The sequence below is a fragment of the Aphelocoma coerulescens genome, chromosome 8 (assembly GCF_041296385.1).
Source record: "Aphelocoma coerulescens isolate FSJ_1873_10779 chromosome 8, UR_Acoe_1.0, whole genome shotgun sequence".
NCBI classification, from domain to species: Eukaryota; Metazoa; Chordata; class Aves; order Passeriformes; family Corvidae; genus Aphelocoma; species Aphelocoma coerulescens.
This window is the reverse complement of record NC_091022.1, coordinates 7,148,376-7,167,485: the sequence shown is the minus strand read 5'-3', so window position 1 is coordinate 7,167,485 and position 19,110 is coordinate 7,148,376. Positions and strand designations below refer to the sequence as shown.

The window sequence follows — 19,110 nt, the reverse complement described above, 5'->3', positions numbered from 1 at the left end:
ACACAGAGAGGTTTGCTCCATAGCTCAGTGCGGATGCGACTGGTTTGTACCAAACCAGCGCCTTCCTGTTCTCCAGATCTCCACAAAGTGCCTCCTAACTTCACCCAAGATGCAAACCACTTGCACAACATCACACACAGCTTGACAGCCACAGGCCAGAAAGCCACCAAACACCCAAATCTTGCAACTCGGCAGAACCCACGGGGCAGAAACTCACGTGTGGCACATGCAAACAAGCCACAAACCCACAGACCTCCCGAAGCCCCCAGAGGGGTCACAATATGGAACTATTTTGAGCGATGCTCCTGCCACAGGCATGAGAACCTTCCCACCATGCTCACTGGGTACAACCCAGCCTGATGCAACAGCAGCGCTTTGCCAACCCAAGCACCTCACAGGGGTACAGCTTCAGATGGGAACATGCCTCAGCCACTTCCCTGAGGAGGTAAAGCCGCATGCAAAAAACCTCACAGCATGACCGGCAAGGCAGGAATTCCAGGAGACTCCCCAGCTTGCAAGACGGGGGATTTGCAAGCGTCTCCCACTCGCCTTTGCTCAACAGGGACCACAGCATTTGCAGCACCAGCACACGGGAGTTTTGATTCAATTGTGGTCACCTCCTGCTGGCTGACCCACTGCATTTAGCAGAGACAGGGAGTGCTGAAAGGAGGCTGTGGATACTAAAAACCCTTGCTACAATCCTCCTCTAGGTCTGACTTGTTGCACTGAGGAACAGAAAGACAGCAGCCCTGCAGAATCCAAGTAAGAGGCATGTGGACACCCCCCCACCCACACACCACCTAAATGAGCAAGGAGGTCTTTACTTTGACCTCTCAAGCAGAGCAAATGCCTCTGTAAAGACACTTAGGGACTGTCTGCGGGGTCAGGAAGATGGTCACTACTGATGGGAGCGAGCACTGCAAAGGGCGGCAGGGCCAGCCAGGCTGTGGTCCCTGCCCACAGCAGCCTGTGGCAGACACAAGCTGCGCAAATGCACAGCTCCCTTCACGGCCGCTGCTCCGCCACCGACACGCCAGGAAGCACTCGGATCAGGTAATGGAGGGTGTAGGAGACTCGTGAGAGGATTCCTGTGAGTCAGCTGAGCTGGCCAGGGCCCAGATCAGCAAGCTCTGCAACATCAGCAAATAAAAGAGGGCAAAACCTGAACCACCCCGGCCCCTTCCTGCTGCCTCCAAGATGACCCCCACAAGTGCGGGCTTGAGAAGAGCAGCCAGAGGCATGTGGAATGCTACAGCCAAGGCTGGGATAAAGACTCAACCTGCTATGCCTCGGGGCAAGGAGGTGGTCGCCTCAGTTCCCTGGGGAACACACAGAACACAGTCCTGGGGCTTGCTGAGCAATCTGGCTTCTCTTCTGCCAACACAGGAGACAGTATTAACCTTGCTCATTCAAGCCATGAGCAGTCTCTCTCCACATGCAAACTGAACTCAGGAAAGCCTCCTTCTCACCCACAGCTTTCAGGGCACTTCCCAGGATTTAAGGGCCAAATGTAAATGGTCCTTTCAAAGTCCTTTTCTGACAGCAGTGTTTTCCCCTCTCTCGCAATCACATACTCATGCCTCATACCATGGAGCTGGTTTATGCAAGGGACATTCACATCTCCCTGACAAGAGGGTGGCCTCTGCACCAGCACATCTGCTGGATCACAGCACCTCTTAAGGAACAGCCTCGAGCAATACATTTTGTGGAGACCTCCTCTCCCTGGAGGCTTGAGAGTCTTACCCTCCAAAACTCTGCCACACTTGGGCTACAGCCAACCCAGCTTCCATAAAAGCCTCCACAAAATCTCTGCCATGAGGTGCTTCCATCCTTTCCTTGTCGGGGACTTCCAGTTGTCATTTTTCATTTAAAAAAAAAAAAAAAAAAAAAAAAAAGGTGAACGGTGGGGAGGACATTTGGAGGAGGGATAAATACCCACCAGGAGTCATCCCAGTCCTGACAGCTGAATGAGTTAGACAAGTGCTAACAAACAAACAGGCTAAATTTCTCCTTTCCCTTCCTGACAGGCCAAAGCAAGGCTCCAGAGCACCCAGAACACCAGGCCTGGTCCCTTCCAAGCTTTTGGTGGGTAGTGAGAAGGCCACCCTGGGCAGCTGCCCAGCTACACCAGCCTGGACACGCTACCCCAGCACAGGGAGGTCCCCAACACTAAACCGCATCTCCGTACCCCCCTCAGGGGGGGTACCACCACCACCCAGAGGAGAGCTCCAAAGCCAGGGGAAATGAAGATGACACCAGGGCAATGTAGCCTTTAGGAACAGTCAGGGTGCAGCTCCATGCACCCCCTCCTCCCTAGGGCAATGCCTCTCGTTCCAGCAGAGAGGCAATGCAGGCAGGCCAGCAGCCTCTGTGCCTCTGATTCTGTAGCCTCTTCGTTCCCCTGCTCCCAACACGAGGCACACCCAGTGCTAAACACTGAGGCTAACTCCATCCGGTCCTTCTTCCCTACGTCTGTTGTTCCTAAAAATTTATCCAGTTTCTGACAAAAAAAACCCCAATTTTTACTCTGCACCTCCCCTCTGCCCTTCAAAGTAAAAGTACCTCTGCTCTTTCCCCAGGGAGGGGGAGATGAGTTTAAACATGAGTCCCCCATGTACCTAGCACTGCTCCACTCCTCCTCCAAGGACTTTCACACGGGCCTGTCCCGTCAGCCTGTCTGTGGCATTTGATTCCTGTCTGTCACTAAGTGATGAGGACAAAGGGTGAGGAGTCAGGAAAAGGTCTGAGCTACTTTGTTCATCGTCTGGATACGAACTTTGGATGAACTCCGTGGGGAAAGAGAAAAGCCGCATGGAGCAGGATGCACAGTGCACAGCTCTCTCTCTCTCCTCAAGAAAAAAAAAAAGGGAAAAAAAAAAAAAAGAAAAGGGAGGCTCGAACAAGGGGAACGGGTGGGAGGGAAAGGGAGAGGAGAGCATTCCCCGTCCCCATGGCGGCAGGCAGTCCTGAGAGCTCCCTGCTCCGAGGAGACAGAAGGATATTCAAAGCGCCTTCCCAGGAGGCATGTTCAATAAAGCAGGATGCCAACGCAGCCTTTTCTCAAACAAATCTGTTAGCGGCGGGCCAGGGGCCAGCCACAAGGGCTTGCTTTTTAAAGCAACCAAATGGGAATTTCCTAATAAAATAAAATTTTTTAAAAAGCCCCACCGTGACACGGGTAAAGGGAAGCTTGCTGGCAGCAACATGAAGTATTTTACACACAGACCTCTCTGGAAGCATGCAAAGATGAAATACAGTGCAGGGAAGGGAGTTCTGGGATGCAGCCAGGGCCAGGGCACCAAAGCACCCATGTGCTCCCCTGGCACCCACCCGGAGGAGCTGAGAGAGAACACTGCCTATAGCACAGTTACATACCGGGGTGAAGGTTTACAACCACGATTTCTGCTGCTCTGAGCAAGGGAGTAGGCTCAGGCTGTGTTAGGGCAGAAGTGATTACCCTCATGCTGACCTCTGGGACTTGGAAAAGCCACCACAGGGCACACTTGGCTCCTTTGCTTCACTCCACTTTTCAGAGCTAAGCCAAACCAGTTTGCAACTGGAAAGCCTCGTGGTAGTCTTGCAAACATTAGGTAAATCAGCCCCTCCTGGGCAGCAAAGCCACCACACACTTCGTCCTGAATGGCTCTTGCCCAGCAGCCAAGATGCCTGCCCTGGGATGGGACACAGCCTCCGTCGAGGACTACCGATCAGCAGAGCCTCTGCACAAGATGTGCCAAGCCAGGCAGGAAAGCGACTGCAACTCTATGGGCAACTCTGCAGCACTCACAGAGACCTGCTGAGTACTGGAGGTGTCCCAAACAATCCCACCATGCTGCACCAGCATCACTCACTGAACACCAGAGGGGACCCTCAGCCCAGCAGGTTGGCTGGGAACACCAGCTCTGCCACCTTGGAAGTCTCTGCCTGATGTGCAAGCAGCTGGGAATTCAGGGGACATACTGGAGGCTGTTCATCTCCAGCCTTCCCTGGAAATCCCAGAAGAATGGGTGAACTTACCCTCCAAGATGGGGAATCTTACATAAGACAGAGACTATGTGGGTTACAGAACCCAGGAGAGCACTTGAAAGCAATATACTGGAACATGCTGGAGACCACCCCACATGCCTTGTCTCTCTACTAAACACCAGCAAATAGAAAACAGTTCCGTACAAGAAAGCTCTACATGGAAAACAAACACAGCAGCCCAGCAGAAGGCACTGGTGAGATCTTCCCAACCAGGCACACAGCAGCAGGCAGAGTCCGCATTCCCTTTCAGGGTGGGAGAAATCTCATCCCTTTCACGGTGTCCAGCACAGGAGACATGCAGAGATGGTCACAGCAACCACTAATCTCAGCTCCAGTCTGGCCTCTCTGTTTGGGAAGGTAATAACTCACCACCAGAAGCAGAAAGTGGAACAGAGCAAAGGCTCAGCTTCACTGACTCACAGCTACACACTGCCCCAGCACTCCCAAGATCCACCTGCTCTGTAGCAAGACAATGACCAGAGAAAAAAGAAGAGAAAAAGGGGAAGGAAGCACACTTCTGAAGGGAATCAACCCATCTGTGGAGGCTGGGAAAGCAGGGTCCTCCCTTGCAGCCACCACCACATCCCAGAGAGGCAAATGTGACGAGGTCACTCAAGCATCTCAGAGGCACTGCCCAAGACCTCTGATGGAGAAACTTTGATCTCCAAGCACGGCCAGTCCCTGGGGACTGCCTCTAAAGCACACAGCAGAGCATGCCACGGCAGATCAACTCCATGGAGAAAACTGCAGCCCATTTGGAAGAGCTTGTTCCCCTGCTCACTTCAGAAAGTCAAAAAAAGTTCATCTGGCGGTGGGAGTGACCTGCACCCAGGCCCTCAGCCAAGGTAGCCTGTCTCAAGGCAACAAGCTCCCACCAGTGTGAACCAGACAAAAGGAGGGAAAAAAAATGGACAGGATGTTGACTGGATTGGCCAGCAATCCTATTTGTAGAAAGTGTGGGCTTGGGAAGGTGATGTTGGTGCTGCTGGATCCAGGGCTGTTTTGAGAACAGCAAGGAAGAGGAAACAGAGGGAAAAAGTGGGGACTGGGGGAAGAGAAGGTAAAAGAAAACAAATCTGCTTTATTATTGCTTGAAACCCAAGGAGACTGATTAAAGCAAACATTCCCCCTGCCCCTTTCAAATCTGATTCCCATTTGTCTCTATATGGTTATCATTTGTTTTTCATTTAGGTCTCCTCCATGCTCCTTGCCAACTCTTAGGAGCCCTCCAGAGAGCCATCGGGACTGGCTTCCCTTGGGAACCTGCGAGGGCAATCATTGACCAGGGTCAGACCCAGCACCAGTGCCTGTGCACAGGGAGGAGATGCAGCAAGAAGAAGGCAGTTGGATACAACTACACACAATAGGCAAGAGGCCAAGGAAATCCTTGGAAAGAACTACCCAGTGGTGCTGATGGGCACCTGGGTGCCTCTGGGGTAGCAGAGTCAGCATTCCCAAAGGGTGAAGCAAAAGCAGTAAAAAAAACAAAGCAAAAGGAACCAAGAAGAGAGGATGCAGCACAAGCAGATCCACCACACCCGCATTTTCCTCTTTATTAGCAGACAGCCTTCTGATTAAACAGGAGCTTAAAAATTACCCTAATGGAGCTCCTTTCAAACACAAACCACAGCGACCTCCCCTAGCTGCGCAGCTCCTTTCCCAATGCCAACCCAGGATGATGCAGCAGCTCCATGGCCGCCCTTGCCTGCAGGCCCAGCGTCCTCCACCAGCTGTGCCTGCTGCTCCCAACGGGGCATTGGAGCACTGCATCATCATCGGCTTTTATGTCCTGGCCTCTGGCTCTCAGACCCCCAGATATGCTCGCCTTTGCCAAAAGACACTTGCAAGGCCTAAGCCAACATGGCAGAAAAAGGGAAATAAAAATCTGTCCTTCTACCCATGTGGACTTTGCCACTGCCTCAAGAACATGGAAAGACCAGGAATTTCCCCTACCACCAACCTTTCTCTCATCTCCTTCCATATTACTTGAGTTTTTCATGGTAAACAATTCCAGTCTGCCCTTGGGATAGTCTCCCTAAACCTCCAGCCATGCTATCATGCTGCTGCACATCCTACCCTCAAGAGCCCACAAGTGAGGATCCCATGACTTCCTAGAACTGGGTGCAGAAGAGCCATTTCTAAGGAGAACTCCCACCCCAGGCTGCACACCTGCCTGACATGCACCGCAATCCTATTCAAAAGGAAATACAGCCCCCTCCACCACAATAAAAACCAACCAGGCATCCGCTGCCCAACCGATCCATCCACCACAAGAGGAAACGGAGCAGGGTCTGAGCTCTCCAGAGCCAGGGCCAACCCTGCATCCACCCCATATCAGAGCAGGTCCAGATGGTTGCACAGGTACCATGACATTACACAACACCATTTTCCCCCTCCTGCTCACTGCCTGTGGAAAGGACACAGTACCAGCAGCTGCTCTCCCTGCTCCCCTTCCTGCCTGGAAGGAAAGCAGAGACCCCTGACCTTCTCCAACACATCCTCCCAGCCCCTCCACAGCTTAAGAGCCCAGGTGTGCAAATGTTACCCAATGCCCTAGCCAGGCAGAAAGTAAATTCCAGCAAACGGGGGAAATGCCAGCCTCAGTCAGACACCGGGATGTGCAAATAGCAGCCAGGGACCTTCGGGAAAGGAACAGCCCAGGCCCAGGCGCTCCTACCTATAATCCTTCTCAGGATGCCCTCTCCAGCAGCTTCTGTGGCAGAAGAAGGATGCTAATTTGACTATTTGAGGGAGCAAAAAAAAATAAACGTTTGCTCTTGCACTAAATGACCTTTTCAGCCACTTGGGGACAGAATTGCACCAGGGCTTTGGAGTGAGCTACAGCAGGTGCTGCTTGCTCCCTGCTCCCATGCTGGATGCTTCGTGCCTCTAGATGCATTTAAGGGGTCCACACCTCCCAGCTACCTCTGTCCACCCAGTAACAGAGCCAAGAAACAGCCTCTTTGGAAAAATCTGTATGAAGTGGGAAGGAAGAAGCGGTCTGCTGAGAGCTCACTGAGCAAAGCACTTCAGATGGTTTCATTTCACATCGCCGAAAGCGTAAATCAGGGAATTGCTCCTCAGGTTCTCCATTAGCAAAGTATATTGCAACTCCCTTCCCATCATCAATACTGATCGACACTTCACATCTGCTGACCAGATCTAACAGCCATGATTTTCTGGGGGAATAATACATTCAGTGAAAACACCATTCCTGCCACCTGCTCCCCCCAAACACGCAACTGCTCCAGGAGCAGCTCCTCACTCACCGCGGGCACATGCACAGCACTATGCCGCAGCCAGAAGCCTCACAAATTCAGATCGGAAATAAACAGATGACCCCTTCAAAGCAAGGGTCATAAACCCTTCAAAACACACCTCCAAACAGTGGAGCATGTCTCACTGCCTGTAGCTTCCCTAAACATGAACAAGCACTCTTCTGGAAAGCACCAGCTTCACACAAAACCTACCGGGGGGCCCATGTCCTGTGCTATCAAGTCAGGATTGACAGATGCAACCCTTTCCAGCTAATTTCTTTCACCCTGTGAACTGCAATCTCTAGCCTTTTGTCTAGAGATTTGCAACAATCAGAGTATTGCAAATTCATCATGTTATTGCAGTATTTGAAATAATATTTTTGCAATTAATTGCAATCAATCTTACTATTGAAAATTCTTGCAGTATTATTGCAATGAATCATATATTACAATAATAATTTTGCATATAAGCGTGCTCCTCCCAAACTAAAAAATACTAACCTAAAACACCAGCAACCTTCCAAATTAGAGAGTTAGGAGTTAAAAGTCAAATTTACAGCATAGAGCCAGAGACCGATCCATGCAGAGGCTCCAGGTATTGTATCATTTCTAATGTTTCACCAGAGAATCACTGCACGGGGGGGGGGGGGGGGGAGGATGAGTGTGTAAACAAGCAAAGTACACCCACCAGCAGCTCAGGTTTTGAAACATTAATGTTGAAATTAGAAAGGCACATTTAGGAGAGTTACAGGCAGATTCACTTTCAGTTTGGCTCCAGCCTTGTAAATATCAAATGTCAAAAGGAAACAACTGCACTGAGTTAAGAGAGAAAAATTCCCGTGCTGTGGAGACATACCCGGGATCGGGACCACTACAGCTGGGAAAGGAGCAGCAATCAGCAAGGAACACTTCACAACTGGAAGGGTATTTTTGCCGGGTAACCTGCCACTGCTAATTTTGCTAATCAACATCACTCTGGAATTTGAAAATGTTATCCAACCAGGAGAGAAACTTATTTTCCTCTTCTGGTAACAAGGATGGGCAGGCCAGCCAGGTTGGGTGAAATCAAAAATGGGATGTGGAAACAATAAACTGAGTTTCCAGGCTTGTACTCGGGCAAGAAACAAAAATCCAGGCACCTGCATTTAAGCAGGCTGATCCCACTTGCAAAGGCAGCTCTGCTCATTTTTCAACAAGGCTGAAGTAAAATGGCAAAGTTATCATTTTAGATTAGAGCAGCTCCTCATAGCACTGGCTCTTCCAAGGGTTTTCCATTCATCAGTATATTTAGGGGGAAAAAAAGGAGTTGGGAGGCAGCTGCAAAGAGCCCATCAGCTTTGGGCAAGCAAAAAACTGGTTTGGGTAAGGCTTCTCCTATAAATAAAAGGCTGGGAAGGGAGGGGACAGTGACAACATACGGCTCGCTCAAGGTGTCACAGGGGATTTCTATTATCTGTGCTGGCGGCCTCCCCAAAACACAGAGCACCAGCAACAGCACTCTGCTCCTCAGTCGGCACGGCTTCCCTGGCAGCCAAATCCTCCACCAGGCTGCCCATTCTCTGGCTGCCTTGCTTTCTCCACCAGGAAAAGGAGCCAGGAGAAGTGGCTTTCTGTTCCAGCTCAAAAAAAAAAAATTATATATATATATACATACATATATATACATATATACACATATATATATATATACACGCACATATGCACATACAGGGGCACAGCTCACAAACACAAGGCCAAGAGATATTACTATTCCCTTTTTTTTTTTTACTTGACACAGTTGCAAATCAGTAATTCCAGGCCAAGTGATTCCCAGCACTGGGAGAAAGCATCACCTGAGTCCCTTTGGAGCCTGGCCTGACAACACACACTAATTGTGTTCAGCCCACAGCCTCCTCAGGCCATGGCTTTCTGTAATTTATCCCTATAGCACCCACCATCCTGGATTATTTAAGGGGGATGCAGCACCTCCGAGGCAGTTTTGAGCAGAAGCTGCTGACCACCCAGCCCACAAAACCATCAGTTTTGGTTTCCAAAAGAGTTCCCAGCAGACGCTCCCCAAAGGTGACATGGATTTCATGGAAAACCCCCAATATCAATGCTGCTGGAGCACACAGTGGAGGTGGTCATCTGCAAAGCACCACGCAGCACCTACAAGCACCCAGCACACCCAACAATCTGGGATGCTTGCACAGCCCAGGCTCTGGTGGAGGGTGCAGCATTGGGGTGCCACGTGTGACTCCAGGCTAGCAGCACAGGAGCCAGGCACTGCTCACAAACAGCTTCTCCTACCACAGGGAACACTTGCCAGACCAACCAGATCGGGACCCAGTGGATATTTGAGGAAAGCAAAGGATGCAGATTGAGGTTGGTTTATTAGATTATGGACAGCCCATTGCAAATAGGGCCATATTGATCCGGTCTGCAAACACCTGGCTGGGAATACGAGCAGCCCCTGAGTATACAGAAGCTGCTGGAGATTATTAACCAGATCCATTGCTGTAAATCACATTACCTCCTTCCAAAGCCTGACCCCGCATGGAGTCCCCCTGTGCTAGCTGCTGTACAGGGCACATCCTTGCAGCATAAAGGAGCATGACTTCTCCCTGCACGGCCCCCCAAACACCCGAAGACTCAGCCCAAAAGCATGGAGCCTGGCAGGGGCCTCCTTCTCTGGGGGCCATGCAGCCAGTTTTGTGCAGTGCACCTTCCCCATAGAACTCCCAAAGCAAAACACATTACCAGGAAAAACTCACTGCATAGGGAAACTACTATAGAATGCAAAGCAGGAAGAAAAAAATTACAAATAATAAAAAAGGTGGAAAATAGATAATATCACATCTTCAGGGGAAAACTCACCCCCTGCTCCTATTGGGTTCCTCATATCTTGCATCAACTGCAAACCACCCCTGTAGTGCAAGGGCCAGACAAGACAGGCTCTCCTGCCTCCCCCAAAGCACTCCAACTCCAAGCACAGGAAGGAAAAAAAGACAGTAGTAATATACTTCCCAGCAGATTTCCAAGAGATCATGAAACCCTTTGCAGAGCTTCATTAGCAGAGAAGGCAGCAGTTCTGGGACTAAAGGAAGAACTGGGGAATAAGGTGCAAAACCAAAGGCAGAGGAGGAATCCTGTCTTCCTCCCTTCTCCCTGCTAAAATCCACAGCTCTGATTCAGCAGAAGCACCACCAGCAGCGCAGCCTACTGTATCTCACTGCAAACAAACCCATTTATGTTTAAACCACCACCCTACTCCCCTTAAGGATTGCTGCATGCAGTAATTTCCTTGTGACGGGGAAAAAAAAAATACAAACCATGATGAAATTGTCTCAGTTTCTCTGTGTTTTGTTTACAACCGCTGCCCTCAAACCTAGAGCCCGCACAAGTCCTGCTAACACGAATAAATCTCGCATTTGAGAGCATTTAGAAAAGCTCTGCTTGCAGACACTCAGTGCTCCAAGAGGGAAATCCTGCTGCAGGTCGCAAATAAGGAAACTTGAACCATTTTTCCCAGGAGAAATTTAGGCCTGAAACATCTTCCGAGTTTCTCATTTGAAGCTACAAGGCCCAATAACAACATCTCTTTCCCCGGACTCACCCACAAACTGACTGCTGCCAGGATCACACAGAGGTGAGGGGGAGATGGACTGGAGAGAGCCCTGTGGCAGCAGGGAAGACAGCCAACGTTCATGGAAGAGAACGCTCTGGTTAGCTGCTGTTTATGCCCACATCTGGTTCATACAGGTATTTTTCCAGCAGGCATCAGTAGTGAACACGGAGACTTGTTCTCCTCCATGCCTTGTCCAGTGTTGTCAGCAGGAATTACCCAAAGGGTAGGCCGCTGGCACTGCACCTTCCAGGAACCCCCCTTCCCTGGACCCAAAGCTACCCAAAACTTGGGGAGGCCAGTGCAACGAAAGGCTTGGAAACCTGGGAGCATGGGGATCAAGACCTGGAAGACTGGCTCATCCATCCCCTAGAAGCAAAGAGATAGGGCTGGGAGCAATGGGACACAGCCCCAAGACCCGCCAAGAGCAGCCTCGTGCTCTGCTGCAATCACAGCAAAGTTTACTCAACATCAGGCACCCACAAAAATCAAGCCTTGAAATAAAAGCAAACATGTTTGCTCCTGCACACCCCAAATTGTGGGGAATCCCTCAGGAGCAGGAATGCTATGCCAGAGCCAGGCCTGGTTTCTCTGCTTTGATGGCAGGGCCAAGGGGGAGGAGGTGGGAAGAAGAGCCCACTGGCAGCCGTGTTCTTCCCACCTCCTCCCCTGGAGGATTGCAGGAGGCCAATTTTGATTAAACTAATTAAGCCTGCTCCATTCAAAGAGCTCCAACCACATGCTACCAGGGGAGAGGAAGAAAATATGAAATTACAAGGAAAAAAGAGAAGTCTCTGTGCAGGCACGCTCCTCCAAAGCCATCCCTCCCCAGTAGATCCCTGATGGACACCACCATACTGGAAGATAAAAGCCCAGAAAAGGAACTTGTTTTAGAGACAGGTCCAGCCCTGAAGACCGTGCTCCTTCCAGCCACCAGGACCTACTGGGACACATCCCACTTCCCATCAGGATGACTCATTTCCATTCCCTCCAAGCCAGTCCCAGAGGAAGCCACTCCTCTTGTGTTAATTCAGTCCTCCACCAAGCCAAGGTCTACCAAACCATCCCTATCTTCCAGCCCTTTGCACGTTCCCTCCACTTCTTTCCCTTGAAGACATCAGGTTTCTGGAAGCATTTAATTGTGAGTTATAGGGAGGCTTCCTCAGGCAGTGTGGATTGGACTGGAGGCCCTGCTCTCCCAAAATGTTTCACTTCCCCCCAGGGCAGCCACATCAGGGACCCTGCAGACTTTGCCTGGCTGGGAGAGAGAAGTATCACTTTTTGCCTTCCAAGCCTTTCAACTGGCAGGAAAAAAAAAACAATAATAACAAATATCAAAGCAAAGGCTTCCTCCCCTTTGAAGGGCAGGAGGGAGAGCAGGCAGGTAAGGGCTGGACCTGCCGAAAGCTGAGCCTGAGCGGGGACCCAGATCCTGCAGGGCTGGAGCACAAGCACTTTCCTGATGAGCTTTCACAGCAGCAGAATGACGCCTTAGGTGCAAGAATTGCATTGAAATTCAAATCGGGGTGTTGAACTCTCTCCTGCGCCTCGGGAAACCTCCTCGGTGGAAACACAGGATAAGGAGGAGGGCAGGATTTGATACACCCGGGAAGGGCTGGGGGGGGAAGGAAAGCATGCTGCCCCATCCTGCTGTGAGAAATGCTTGAGCCAAGGGGCGCTGGGCTTGCCAGTGTACCCCCTCTTAAAGCTCTGCCTCACACCCCAAAACCCCAGCACTGCACATATCACATCTGCCCCTCTTCTCCCCAGGCTGCTCCTGGTGGGGTTTTACTTGGGGCGTGGGGAAGAGAAGGGAGGGAGGGAAGGAGGAAGAAAAAGAAACCCCATATCATAATTGCTATATTAAAGAGAAATAGCAGGCAAGAATAATAAGAGAGGTGTCAGAAGTGAAATACAGTAACAGACATTAAAAAAAAAAAAAAAAAAGAAGACTACAGTTCTGCGATGGGGGTGTTAATTGAACACAGAGCTGGAGAGAACAAAGGGGTGTTAAGGAAGAGAAGAAGGGGAAAAATCCTACCTTCCTCCAAAGATCTGATCTGAGTTAAGTTTGGTGAAGATAATGCACAGGGAAAGATAGCTAAGAGGCACCTTATATAGCTATTATGTTCTAAAATTAAAAAAAAAAAGACAACAAACCCCTTATTCAACAAAAATTGCACGGCTAATCAGTGCTGTCTAAAAATATTCCACTTCATATATTCCCCCATTGATGCTATGTACATTTTTCTTTTAATCCTGAATTCCTTCAGCACAGGAGGGAGAGGAGGGTAAGAAAATAAAAATTGCAGGATTTCAAATGCAAAGTCAGAGTCTTTTTAAGAAGTAGAATTTGCCTGCTGCCCTCACCTCCCCCAAATGAGCGGAGAAAGTGAAACGATGGGAAAAGCTCTTAAGGAGGAGGAATCAGATTAAATGGTCATATATCCTGTGCTCAGCCTCTCCCCACCGGTCCCCGCTGAACGAGATGGGAGTTGGGAAAGGCTCCCAGCTGAAATAGATGCTGCTGCATTTTGACAGCAGATATTTTCCAGTTTGCCATCCAAGGACCCCACGTCTGTGTATGCCTTGCCTGATTCTTCTGCTTAGCTATTCTGCTCATGCAGAGAACAGCTTAAAAAAAAAAAGCCATACCAAGAGAGAGGGAAAAAAACCAAGGAAAAAAAACCCAAAAAAATGAGCCATAAAGATAGAGCCCCTGCCTCCAAACTTTTATAAATCAGCAATGCAATTTCCGATTTCAATCCCTATTGACAGAGGAATCAATTGTATTTAGGACAACAATGCCTTCCATTTCCATAATTATTATTCCAAAAAGCCAGCCAGCCATTTGAAGGCAGTCCTGCCCCTTCCCTTACAACAAAGCGACCAACAGCAAGTGAAAACACACCAAATGAACGCCGACAACTTCGATGTATATTTAAGCGGCAATTTTTTTCCTCCCCTACATACTCCTGCCTGGATCAGACCTCTCAACTTTTATTAAACAGACATCACCCCAAAAACAGCAATCTCCAGGTTTGCAGACAAAAGACAACCCACTGAGCTTTCTTTTTTTAATCATTACAATTTTTAGAAGTGCTAATAAATACTTTAAAATAACTAGAGAGCCCAAATGGAAAAGGCAATACTTTGGCCAGTAGAGATGACCTATTTTTCTAAGAACTTTATGGACACTTTGGGTTTGCTCAAGAGAAGGTTAATGCTATGAAATAGTAGCCATAATGTTGCAAGAGATGGTGGTAAAGTCTCCGTAAGGCTCTGGAGTCACTTAAATCAGGCAGCGGGGTAACCGAACGCACATTTCTGCACATCATAACGCTGGGGGGAAGATGTATGCACGCAATTTCAAACACCCACCAGTGACCACAAACAATCACTCGAATTTCAAACACTACACATGCAAAAATCTGGGAAGCTAAATGGAAAGTGGGAAGCAAGAAGCTGGCTCAACTTTCACACCGCTGCCTGCAAGGAAGGGGTAAGCACACAGACATAGGCAGTACCCTCAGCCCCAGGAAAAACAAGGCAAACTGGCCCTAGCACTGGGCCCACAAAGCAATAATTAAAAAAATAAATAAATAAATAAACCAAAACCATCTGGCTGTTTGTTTTCTTATGAAGTGTAACTTTTGGGGATGCAGATGGGGGAGAGAAGAGGAGGTCCTTGAATTTGCAAAATGAAATAATTCACCGCAAACATATCCAAGGGTAGATACACAACACTCCAAAAGCCATCTTGAGTCAACCTCTTTGGAGGCCTCCATAGCACAACCCCATAGCCAAGGCACAACAGCAACGAATAGCATTTATAAAAATGTAAACAGCCCCAGTTCACACCTGAATATACTCATTTCCAGCAGCACGCTTTGCCCTATACCATCTCTTTCCATTTTCCTTAGCAGACAGGAATTATCACACCTCATCACTGTGGGTATGCACAGTTCCTCATCCCTCCCCAGCTCACCCAGACCTCACAGCACAGCTGAGCTCACTTGGCTTTTCCCACCAAGTTTGGTCCCAGCAGATTCCCCGTCCCCTAACTCTGAGCTGATAGCAAAGCTGAGCTAGGATTAAAGTTACTCTGCCAAAATGTGTCCCTGCGTGGGCAACGTATGCAGCGTCAAATACAGCCTCAAACACACTTGGAGAAGAGACAGACAAATGTTCTTTGGCTTCCACAGAATTAAAGGAGAAAGAGAGAAGAGGGAAAGGAACTTCGTGGCTCCTTTTTTTTGTGGAGGCGTGCAGGGGAACACTATAAAGTCCTGAACACTTATCTCTACGCCGACTCTCTCATGTTACAGCATAAGAACAGTTTGGAGGTTCCCATGCCAAACCCACTGTTGGTTATTATGGGAAGTCTGCATGGAAGAACTCCTCAGGAAGGTCAGAGGCAGCCTTGCAGCTGCGAGGACTCCAGAGAGTCGAATGCCATCGGTAGGTGCTTTGCTTTGTCTAGACTACAAGCTGCACAAACAACGCTTAACAAAGGGCCCTCTTAGTCATTTTATATATATTGCAAGAGTCAAGTAATTGTATTTTCAATCAGCTGCTCATGCTGGGAGGTTTTATATATATATATTAAAAGAATGAAAAAAAAAAAGACACAGTTTGGGTTTCTGAAAGCTGTTCCCCTTTTATGTGTAACTATCAATGTATATCAACTGCATGTGCAATCATATTTATTGTCACTTTCATTCATGTCATGCCCTTGCTTATATGGCTTAGATATGAATTATTGACTGTTTCAATCCTTGTTGTAAAGAGGGGGGAAGTGGGGGAAAAGTCAAGTACTTTGCAGCATGCTAAAACAAGGCAGCTACAGTGGCATGGGAAAGCCCACGGATCAACTCCGGTCAGCTCAGAAAGCCAACAGGAGAGATAAACCACCCCTCAAATTTCCATCACTCCCCCCACATTTTTTCAAAAAATTAAGACAAAAAAAAAGAGGAATTCCAACAAATACATAAATAAGTGGTGCATGTTGCTAAATGTCCTTTCCTGAGCATCTGTTGTTTAAGATTACCCTTGATTGATGACTGCTATTTTTTAATTGTTGCTTTTAAAATTTAAATGCCCCCCTGGGATGTGTTATAAGTGTGTTAGTACATGGTAGGAGGTCTGGAAAGTGGGAAACAGCAGAACCAATGCTCTCATGCCATTAGCTTCTAAAGAAGCCTGAGAACACTCGATGCCATAAAACAACAGCACCCTAAAGTAACTAACAATCTAATATATTGCTTTCACTAAAGGCAACTGACAACTCGCTCTTACATGAGCTAGCCTGGATGATTGGCAGACAAGAGCATTTTAAGTCCTTCTTTAAAAAAAAAGTAAGAAACCTTTGTGTTTACCTGAATACTAATGGTAATAAAACTGCACAATTTCATTTTGTTGGGATTATTTCCCACACATCCGCTCTGCACTCAGATTTTGTTTTTTAAACAGCGCCGTGTCTTAAAGAAGAAACTAGAGCAAGACAGAGATTGCAAGGAGGTTGATTTTTTTTTCTCCCCAGAAAAAGCAATAAATAAAGAAAAGCTATACAATAGAAAATAAACCACGATATTTTCTCTTCTAGACACAAACCACACCATGCAAGTCCACTGCCAGAAGCATTAAATACCAACGAGTTATTTCTCCCCACTTAAATACTGCTGCATGGGGAGGAGGGGGGGGGCCACAAACTTGGTGGAATAAAACCCCCAAAGAGCAAAATGAAAAATAATACAGAACCAACAGCATTGATTTCCTACCTGTTTTTTCTTTGATTTCACATAAGACGTTAAAAAGCGCCGGCTTCATCCTGTGGCAGTTTAAAGCATGTTTCCTGGAGAGAAAAGAAAAGAGGGGAGAGTGAGTTCAGGAGGAACAACTTTCCAAATTCATGCAGAGGTGGGGGGGCAGGTTTGAGCCCCAAGTGCTGCAAACAGCAACCCACCCAATGCAGGGGAGATGAATGTCACCAGTTTACGAATGGCTTGAAAATTGCCTTTGCCGCCAAGCAGCTCCACGGCCGGCACAAGCCAGGCAATGCTCCATGGCAAAGCCAGCAGCTTTTGGGAGCCAAGCTTGGATCAACTGTCTTGTTCAATACAGACAGTGCACCGGGCTCTCCCTGTCCCCCACCTCCAATATTACACCAGGCCATGTGCTTTATTTGGCTCGTCCTGTAAGGCAGAGGGGAAACAAACTCCTCCTTGGCCCAGTGCTGGAAACATCCTCTGCTTAGAGCTGTCAGTTCAGGGAATTTCAGCGCCCAGCTTGGAGCACAGAAAGACGTACAGCGAGAGAACCCCATTCCTCTGCCTCCATGCTACTTACATCCAGGTTATTTGCAGGTGTTAAAATTTAATTCTTTACAACTGGGACAGTAAACACATTAAAAATCACAGCTGGCTGCTTCTATTCAATGCTGCTCCTTTCAGCTGCTGTTATTCCAGTGCTGACTGTTCTCCTGTGGGTTTTGAGGACAGACCTTGGGGAGGGGGTGTTTTAATTGGCTGGTTTTAAAATCCACCCTGCACCCACTGAGGCAAAGAAACAGTATGATTTAAATTTTTCTCTTAAGCCATAGGGTGATTTTCAGTTGTATACAGGGCTGTTGCTATCAGGCGCCAGTTACAGGGATTTCTGTTTACCAACCGAAATTACACGCGAAAGACGATGTGAACATCTGGCAAACATTCACACTATTTACCCCACCACCCACAACATGTTAAAAAGATTTATATATCTGATGAAGTCTCTCAAAGGTATATACCCTTGCAGAACCACAGTGTTCCCTTATCAGCACACCCAGATGGGTGCAGACATTTGGGTATACACAAATCACATAAATATGTTGTAAGGGCCCTCGTACAAATAATGCTGGCACTTTGCATCTTCCCAAAACTTAATTAAAAAGAAAAAAAACGAGGCAGCAAAACAACCGTGCAATAGTAGTACTGAAGGAGGAAATGCAAAGCCAAACATTATTGATAAATACAGTGTTTGCCAGCTCAGAAGTAAAAATAATAATAATTTACAAAAAAAAAAAAAAGTACTGTGAGGAAGCAGCTGAAATAAACCAGCAAGACAAACCCATAAAGCCTTCTCCTAGCTCTGTTCTGCTTTGGTTTTATTGATTTGATTAACTACACTAAATTATCCAAGCAGGAACACACACGATTCCTGCAACTTTCCAAAGGAAGAGCCCCTCACTGCCCCGGGTCTGGCCGGGGAGAAAGTGAATGATTTCCTCCTCACGGCTACTCTGCCCCTGCAAGAACATAAGAAAATTAATAAAATCAACCCTGCACCCAGCCTTTTTGGTAAGCAGGAGCTCCACAGAAGCTGGGGAGACAGGGACGATGGAAGCTGAGGTTCGGGGGTACTTTTATCCTTCTCGAAGTTCTTAAGCGAGTTTTGGGGCTGTGCGGTGCGTTTTTCCAGGAACAATGTATTCTAGCAATCTGCTCCAACTCGGGGCATAAATATCAGGAGGGAGGACAACACACCAAGCAGCTTTACAGCCCAGAAGAAATATCAAATGTAACCCAGGCAATTCAGGGCAACTTTTTTGTTTTAATTCCTTCATTTGAGGGGTTTTTTTTCCCCCCTCCCTTAACTTTTGGTAGTGCCTCTGAAAGTGCGCATTAGGTTTGCACTCCCCAAAGCTCAGGGCAATTCAGATACCGGCTCTTACAGCCTTATTTTTTCCTTTTTAAATACATCTGCAGTTAAGAACGAGGAAAAAAAAAAAAAAAAACAAAGCTTCTATAAGCATCTTCAAAGCGCAGAAATACGCTGAAAAATAACACCACTACAGGGGCCTAAGAAAGAACATTATTAGCAGCCCTAAAAGCGGGGCAGCACTTCGTGGGTCTTTCCGAGGAGCCCGGAGCGGAGCCCCCCACACGCCGAGCCTGCCCCAACCACCACCGCACTGAACCTCCACCCCAAAAAAGCTGGGAAAAGCCAGGCCCAGTTTGTGAATGGAAGGAGGGGGCAAGCTGCGGGCGCGGCGACCCCTCGAAATCGCCACGAAGTTGGGAGGTGGGAGAAAGGTGGGAAACAATAAGGGGGGGGGGGGAGGGGGGTGTACCGCTCCCCTTTCTTTTCCTCTCCCTCCTTCGCCACATTTCTCGGCAGCAAGAGCAGAAAGACCCCCGTCCCCCTATGCGCCCGCGGCCGGGCGCGCTCCCCCCGCCGGACAAC

General features: G+C 48.3%; 1 protein-coding gene across 4 annotated transcripts in view; it reads right to left on the bottom strand.

Moving 5' to 3' along the window:
* The window catches only part of PBX1 (PBX homeobox 1), a 129,982-nt gene that overhangs the window by 109,940 nt on the left and 932 nt on the right, over positions 1–19,110 (bottom strand). For all 4 annotated transcript variants that reach the window (XR_011152326.1, XM_069022495.1, XM_069022497.1 and 1 more), the window contains exon 2: positions 16,668–16,741. Coding sequence is in view for 3 of the 4 variants with exons in the window: in XM_069022495.1 (XP_068878596.1) it covers positions 16,668–16,741 (74 nt within the window). In the remaining variant the exon portion in view is untranslated. The remainder of the gene's footprint in view (positions 1–16,667; positions 16,742–19,110) is intronic.